The 8,046-nt window shown below is 58.8% G+C and overlaps 1 protein-coding gene across 2 annotated transcripts in view; it reads left to right on the forward strand.

The window, feature by feature from the left end:
• Positions 1 to 8,046, forward strand: part of Iffo2 (intermediate filament family orphan 2) — a 42,947-nt gene that overhangs the window by 29,029 nt on the left and 5,872 nt on the right. The window contains exons 2-5 of one of the 2 annotated variants that reach the window (XM_015485632.2): positions 1,075 to 1,135; positions 2,306 to 2,401; positions 3,416 to 3,556; positions 4,827 to 4,966. In XM_015485632.2, the coding sequence (XP_015341118.1) occupies positions 1,100 to 1,135; positions 2,306 to 2,401; positions 3,416 to 3,556; positions 4,827 to 4,966 (413 nt within the window). In that variant the 5' untranslated portion in view covers positions 1,075 to 1,099. The remainder of the gene's footprint in view (positions 1 to 1,074; positions 1,136 to 2,305; positions 2,402 to 3,415; positions 3,557 to 4,826; positions 4,967 to 8,046) is intronic. The other variant, XM_048816238.1, reaches the window with a different exon arrangement.

Consider the following 8,046-nt stretch of genomic DNA (forward strand, 5'->3'; position numbering starts at 1 on the left):
GAGGGGCCAGAGACCCTGGTCTCAGGCTCGGAGGCTCTGGCTCTGGGAGCCACCCCCCCCCCCCCGGGAGATGCTGAGCAGTCAGCATGGAACCCCCCCTCTCGCTCTACCTTGGGCACGTGGCCACGAGCCTTGCCTTCTCCACCTGTCGTGGGGAAAACCCACCCGTGCCACGGGGCTGGATTGCTTTGTGCAAAAGGTGCCCGGCTACAGAGGAGTCTCCAGAAAGGGAGCTGGCATTGTTGATGTTGCTATTTTTACAGTCAGCATGAGGCCCCAGGGACTCCCTCCTCCCCCCTGCTGTTAATCTGGGGTGCCTTAAACCCTCATGCGTCTGTGTCCCTCTATCTTTTCCTGTTCTTTCAACCAATTGTGTACATGAATGAAATGATTTGCAGGTGTACTTAGAGTCGAGTCTGGCCTATAATAAATGTTAGGTAAACGAGAGCTGTATTTGTTAGGTTTTGCTTTAATGTAATAAAACAATCTGGGTTTGAATTCTGACTGCACCCACTGACTAGCTGTGTGTCTTTGAGCAAGACATGCAACCTTTCTGAGCTTAGTTTTCACATCTGCAAATGGAATAACAGTACCTATGTAGGTTTCTGTGTTGGTTAGCGTGGGCTACGAAACACATAGGCTCCAAGACTGCCATGTGCAGCGTAGCGAGTTTGTTTCTTGTGGGTGCAGAGAAGTGGGGAGGGCGGAGCTGGCGGCTGCCTGGCGTGCTGAGGCCAGCTTTGCTGCTGTGTCTTGCTGCAGCAGCTGGAGCCCCAGCATCTGTACAACACTTTACAGTTTGCATGAAGGGGTGGTGACCCTCTGGGCTGCCCGCCCCCCAGCGCCAGCCTCATGTCTTGAAGTGATCCCTGTCACCAGCTGCTACTATGGTTAGCGCCAGCCTAGCTGTCTCCCTGCACCCTCACCCTTGGCTAGGCGCTCCAGGAGGGCAGGAGGGGATGGGGTCACCGTGCTGCTCCCCGGCCCAGCCTAGGGACAGCCTGGGGTGGGTGCTGGGGCTACCTGGATACAAGGAGGTCCCCCTCTGATCCCCTGTTCTCTTGGCTTTTGCAGATGGGAGGAGGAGCTGGCCAAACGCATGAACCTTCAGACCATGGTGGACACCCTGCAGGAGGTGAGAGCCCTCGGAGGTCCCCACGGGGTGGGGGGGGGCAGGCGGACAGTCAGTTGGCCCAGGCTTCATAGGACAAAGCTGGAAAATGACTCCGAGCACAAGCCCTGCTCTGTGGTCACTTCTGCTGCCCCCACCTCTTCCCTGTGGAGGAAAGGTCCCGTCCACCTCCTCTGCTGGAGAGCTAGGAAGGGCCCAGCACAGGTGACAGGTAAACTCAGCCAAGGAGCAGGAGAGCCTGGGTCCCTCTGTCTCCCCACCTGCCTTGGGCTAGGTGGGCTCCAAGTTCCCCTGCCCCTCAGCTTGTGGTTCCCCTGAGCTGGGACTGGGAGAGCCCGTGGTCACGTCCCAGGTGGGTCTCTGGCCCCAGCAGGTGCCACAGAAAATGCTCCTTACCCGCCCACGGAGCACCCTGACCTCCCATTTCACCCCTCGGCCTCTGTTTTCCTCTCAGCCAAATGGGAACAAGAGCAGAAAAGTTCTTTCAAGACATTGTAAACATGGGGCCAGGGACAGAGCACAGGGGTCGAGCACTTGCCTAGTAAGCCCCTGGGTTCCGTCCCCAGTGCCACAAGTAAATAAGTCAGTAAGTGAAGAAATAGATGAATAAATAAAATTGCTGTCTGATGTTTCAAGCACTTACTGTCGGGCTGGGGACACAGCCCAGTGGGTAGGGTGCCTGCACCAGGCCCTGCGTTCAATCCCCAGCACCACACACAAAAAAGCACTCACTGTCTAAGAAAGAGACGGATTGAAGTAACTATCACCGCGAGGAAGGAGAAGGGTAAACATCCCTCTTTCTTTTATAACAAAGTATTCTTTCTTTACAAATCCAACATGTTCACAGTCAGACATTTAGAAAATCAGAAAAGCAAAAAGAACAGAGTCAGGACCTGTTACATTGGCATGTGTGACGTGGCCATTTTTAAGAGCAGAGGCGGTCAGTCCCTGGCAGTCCACCGTGGGTCAGCCTGGCATTTCAACACGCGGGGCCCTTGTTACCCTGACCGCTCCTGTCTCCCCCGCCGTGATGATGTTTGGGAAGTGCTTGGAGGGGTCAGCAGGGCCCGGCGGGACGCGGTCCTCGGCGCCCCCTCCCTGGCGCGCAGGCACCAGGTGTCCAGTTCCTCGTGCCCCTTGCTCCCCCTAAAGCCTGCCCATCTCCGTCCGCAGGCGGCGCAGGAGGCCGAGGCCATCCAGGAGGAGATGAACGAGAAGATCGAGAGGCTCAAGGCCGAGCTGGTGGTGTTCAAGGGGCTCATGAGTGACGTAAGTGCCACCGCCGCTCTCAGTGTCACCACCTCTCCCCACACCCATCATGCAAAACGCTTCCTTCACTCCGAGGCTCCGAGCTCGGCTTCTAGTTAGAGTCCTGGCTGGCTGCGTTTGTCCTGAGGGTGACCTGAGGGTGACGGATGCATCATGGAGACCAGGCGCCCTCCTCCCGCCCCCCACGTCCGCTTCCCGGTCTGAGTAGAGATGCATTAATCTGCTGCTTAACCCGTCCGCCCCCGGGCTCTCAACGCGTGCGTGTGGCCCCACTCCTTCCCGCTCGGGGCCTGGGTGTCTGGGCACGGGCGACAGTGTGGACTGGGCTGAGCCGGCTGACAGCTCCAGGCCAGCTGGGTGGCTGTGTCGAGTCAGGAAGGGCCAGTGTGTGTCCTGGGCAGTCTGGGACCCTCTGAGCACAGGGCAGCAGAGCCTCCTTGGAGCAGTGGCAGATGTAGGGGGAGCCTGCTGGAAAGCAGTGCTGTGTGCCGGTGCCTCGGCCCGGCGTGGCTCCTGGTGCCCAGGGCCCTGCGGCTACGTACGTGTGGCTGGGCGAAGTCATGGGGGGTCAGGTGGTGGCCACCTGGCTTCCCCTCATTGGGTCCAGGGGGACCCCACTGTCCTAGGCAGGTCCCCACTGCCAGCCGTGGGAGGAATCCAGGAGAGCGAGTGGCCTTGGTGGCACCTGTGTGGCGGGTGGGTGTGTCAGTGGGAGAAGGAGGGCGTCTCTCAAGGTGGGGTGTCTGTCTCTTTCCTTTGCTTTAACAAACACGGACTCTGCACCCTTCCCAGAGGGCGCCTTGCAGCCCTGGGGAGACCAGCACACACGGCCGCGCCTCTCACTCCCGAGGTCCCCACACAGTCCGCTGACCCCACCCTCTACCCGAAGGACAGGCTCAAGGCCCCCGGACTCCAGGGGCCTCCCCCGACACCTGGGGCTCTCCCCACCTCTCCAGCCGGCCCCCATGCTTACCCCGTCCCTCGCTCACGTAACCCCTGCTGTCCTCCCTGCAGCCCATGACAGACCTGGACACAAAGATCCAAGAAAAGGCCATGAAGGTGGACATGGACATCTGCCGCCGAATCGATATCACGGCCAAGCTGTGCGATGTCGCGCAGCAGCGGAACTCGGAAGACGTGTCCAAGATCTTCCAGGTGACTAGGGCCGCCCCGCACACCAGCTGCCCCGCACCTCCCAGAGCAGCCCTGGCCTCCACCACTGCCCGGCAGACCCTCCCTGCCTCCCTCCTTCCACCTCTGCTCACGTCCCCTCCTGAGAGGTAGCGTCGACCCGGCCCTGCGGCCTCCCCAGGAAAACGTAGACCCAGGACCACGGACGTGTAGGCCCCCGACTGCCCTGACTGATTGAGCCACGGCCCAGGGGAGTGCGGCCCGGGGTTCCGCACCAAGGAAGGAAGTGGCAGAGCTGGGCCAGGACTCGGCTCCTGACCCACACTGTGTCCACTGCTTCCCTTCCCACCTTCTCTTCTGGGTGCTGGGACTGGGCATGGTCCCCATGGTGGTGTCCCTTATAGGGAGACCTGGGGGAACAGCCTGAGCCCGGCAGGTGGGCCTCAGGATGCAGAAGAGAAGCTGTGGCCCGTGGCAGGTTTTCATTCCCCTGAAGAGTCTCGGCACCCCCCAGACCTAACTGAAAGTGTGGGCAGCCCTGAGAGATGGCGGTCAGTTAGCGCTGGTGGGGCTGTCCCCTGGAGAGGGCTCGGGGGCTGCCGCAGCTGACGAGGACAGGTGTCACTCTCTGGAGGCTGCTTCCTGAGTTTCGGGTTGTGATCTGGCTTCTGCTTGAGCCCAGGGCCCTCTGGTGTGCTGATGCTTTACGTGTGTGACTCTGGACATGGCTGGGTGAGGTCCGGGGCCTCACTGGGCCCCTTTTGTGACCTCCATGCCTTCTTGCTGGCCCTGTGCTGGGGAGCAGGAGGTCCTTGTGCCCCTCATTTGCTTGTGTCTTGTCTGCTTGGAGTGGAAGCTGGGTGGATCTCTGGTCGCCTGTCCGTCTGCTGCCTGTGCATGTGAGGAGAGCACTGGGGGCACACAGCTGTTTAGGCCTCTGTCTGGGGGTCTCTGTGGCTGGCTCTGAGACACCCAGGCAACCGTGCACCCTGGCCTGGCCCCTCTGCCTCCAGTCATGGAGCTGCCTGTCTGGTGGAGGGCCAGCTGAGGTGGCCCAACCACCAGGCCTCCCAGGGAGGGCAGGGTCCGGGCCACCTGTATTCTTCACCCTGCATGTCACCCCTCACGCTTCCTGCTGACGCCGCCCGCTTCTTAGAGGACCTGCGCACCTTCCCTGCAGTGGCTGGCTCCGGCCACGCTCCATCACCCCCCGAGATGCTGGTTTCCTTTTCCGCCCACCTCCACTCTCCTTCCCAGCCCCCCAGTTATCGTGATCTCTTCCTTTCCGGTCCAGGTGGTCCCCAAGAAGAAAGAGCGTAAGGTGACTTCGGACGATGACATCTCTGAACAGGATGGAGAGGTGAACCGGTTCTCGGACGACGAGGTTGGCTCCATGAACATCACGGACGAGATGAAGCGCATGTTTAACCAACTGTGAGTGTCCCCGTGCCCAGGTGGCTGGCGGGATGGGCTGGGCCCTGGGGCCTGGGCTGAGAGTGCCCACAGGGGTGTTTGGTGTGCGTAGGGCAGTGTTCTGGAGGAATTTGGGTTCATGTTCAACAGGGATAGTCTGGAAGTTTTGTGGTTTCAGCCTCTGTTGGGAGCTGGAGAGGGTGAGTGTCCCAGGGCTCAGGGCACAGTTGACAGGGCCTGAGAGCGCTGTTGAGTTTGGACATGGTGAGGCGGGTGTCCTGTTTACCTCCATCCCGCTCCGTCCTCTGTTTTAGAATCCTCACCCCCAGAAGGGAGGTCAGAGGAGGGATTGCTTTGGCTGGGGAGAGGGGTGCTCTTGCCTGTGGGATGAGGGACTGGGCTGTCCCCTCCCTGCTCATGCGTAGAAGGGTCTGTGCCTGTGGATGTCATGAATCTAGAAGGTGCCAGAGGTACAGTGGTCTTCTTGTGGGCTGTTCCTGATCAGGCCCAGGCACCCCTCACGTCCCTCTGCCTTGGTGGGCTGCCTGGGCCACCCTCTCAGGGCCTTGGAAGGGCCACGGCATTCTCCCAATGTCCTCCACGCTGAGGCGCTTCTCGGCCAAGGTGCTCAGCGGGTGCCCGGGATTCAGACCTGGGCTGCGTCGGGAGAGCGTGCTCTTGCCTCGAGGTGCTGCCCAATCATGGCAGAATCAGCCAGGCATGGTCAGTGGTGGCCAGAGCCAGCCTGTGCCATCTCTGGGAAGCTGACTGAACACATGTGCTACCTGTGGGCAGGCACAGTGATGTCACATTAGTCACTTAAAAATTGCCATTGCGGGAAATTGGCAGATGCTCACCATCAGGGCTCCCCGCCCCACCCCACAGAGAGCTGGTGTGCCAAAACTCCCCGGGTATGGCCGACCTGCGGCCAGCGTGGCCCTGTGGCCTTGGCTTGTCCGTGCTGTGTTCTTGACCCAGATGCATCTTGAATCCACGTAGTATCCTGAAGTGGGATGGGGAGGGGCAGCAGGTCAGCCGTGGGCACTGGGTGAGAGGCAGGGCAGGCTTGGGCCTTGATCTGTGGGTCTGCCTTTCCCTCTGGCCCACTGGCCTGCTCTCCCCCTGGAGTCCCTTGTAGTTGGGACCCTGAGAAGGCAGCTTTTCCCTGGGCCTCCCAGCTGCAAGGCTGGCTTGGCATCACCTTGTCCCCGGAGCGTGCCACCAGCCCCTTTATCATACAGAGGAGGAAATGGGCTCAGAGAGGGCATGCGGGCGCGAGGACCAGGAAGAGCCAGGCCCCGGCTCTGGGTCCAGGGCTTTGTCCCTCTTCCGTGTCTGCATCACTGTCCCTTTTCACTAAGCCAGGCTGACTGTGTGGATGAGGTGACAGGGGCAAGAGCTAGAACTGGGGGGTGCTGGGAGCCCCCTGCCTGTTTCTCCCCTGGGCCTGTGGGGCTGCATTTTGGAGGTTTGCTACTTGAGGGTGGCGAGGAGACCCCCAGACTCCGATTCACCTTACGACACGATCTCACGCGCTCATCTTCTGCTGACAGAGGCCTTTTGAAAAGAACCATCGGTGGGGTCCGGGTTTTCTGAATGTCACTGTGACATTGGCGAGCCTAGGACAGTTGAATGCCACAGAGACCCCAGGTCGGTTCCATGTGGTTGAGCGAAAGGGCTTCTCTGAAGACATCATTGTCCTCATTTTCGTGTTAAGCTGACCAGGTTGGGTGAACTGGACAGGGCACACACCGGACATGGCTCCTGTGTGTAAAAAGCGTGCTCAGGTCCAGGCCAGGCCAGACCCGTGCAGCAGCGTCCACGGGTCTGCATGAGGCTCAGGATCTCATTACATTTCTCTGGTTGCAAAGTGGCCTTAGTTAAAAAATAAATAGATAAATCCTGTGATCATTTTGCTTGATCCCCGTGTCCTGCATTTCCAGGCGAGGTGGCAGGGACCCAATGGACAGGCCCTGGCTTTCCCTCTAACTTATCCGCTAGCCGTGGACCCACGCCAGAGGCCGCTCCGGGCCAGTTCTAGCCAAGTCTTTGAACAGACGCGCCCATGTCAGTGCTGTTTTGTTTTGATCCGAATCAGTTGCTTGGGCTTCGGACCAAGGAAAAAGGGAGGAATTTGCTGCCTCTCTGCCTGGGGCCAGCCCTCCTCCTCTGGCCGCCACCGCGGGATGGGGAGGCTCTTGCTCTTGTCTATCTTCCTGTCCTTCCTGGCCTGCCATCCTCAGCCACCGGGTTTCCTTCAGATCCCAGGCACTGGGAAGGAAGTGAAGTCAGGGGTGGAGTATGTGAACTGTGACGGGGTGACCCAGTGGCTCCTGGTGGCGCCTCCCTCTCCATCCCAGCCCTAGATCTTGTCCTTGGACTCATGGGGCCACCTACAGGCTCCTGCAGGAACAGCTGTTGGGTAGGGAACCTGCCCAGCCTGACTCTAGGGGGCGCTGGAGGCAACTGCCCAGAGGTCCCCAACCCATTCCATTGTAGGATGGTAGGGAACCGTGCCCCAGAGGATCCAGGAAGGGACTGATGGGGGCAGTGCAGGCCTGGGTGCAACCCAGGGCTGGAATTCTGAGAACAGGATCCCACCCTCTGTGCCACTGATGTGTTGGAGTCCTAGACTCAGCCCTCCCTTGGGACAGTGGGTGTGTTGGATGGAATGATCATTAATGTCCCCTCCAGTTGGGTTACCAGGGCCTCTTTAGGGACCCGTTATTCCTGGGCAAATGCTTGGTCAACTTCCAGTTGTAGCCAGTTGGGAGGCTCTAAAACCTTCAGGTTTTTTATTCAAGTCCAGTTTCAGCATGTAGGAGTCCTGTGTGCCTTCTGTCCTATCCCTGATATCCTGATGTCCATCATGTGTGTCACCTCGTATCCCTGGGTCTCATTTTCTCACCTGTAAAATTGGAATAATAATCACGCTTACCTCATAGGGTTGTTTTGGGGTAGAATTGATTGCATTTCAATACAAGTGTTTGTTCATATTTATATTTCATAATAAAAACATGTTGTAATAAAAATATTTTTTAAATGCATGCTCAGTGGCTAGTCCAGGCTCTGTCAAAAAAAAAAAAAAAAAAAAAAATTGG

This window comes from Marmota marmota, unplaced genomic scaffold (genome assembly GCF_001458135.2).
Source record: "Marmota marmota marmota unplaced genomic scaffold, marMar, whole genome shotgun sequence".
NCBI lineage: Eukaryota > Metazoa > Chordata > Mammalia > Rodentia > Sciuridae > Marmota > Marmota marmota.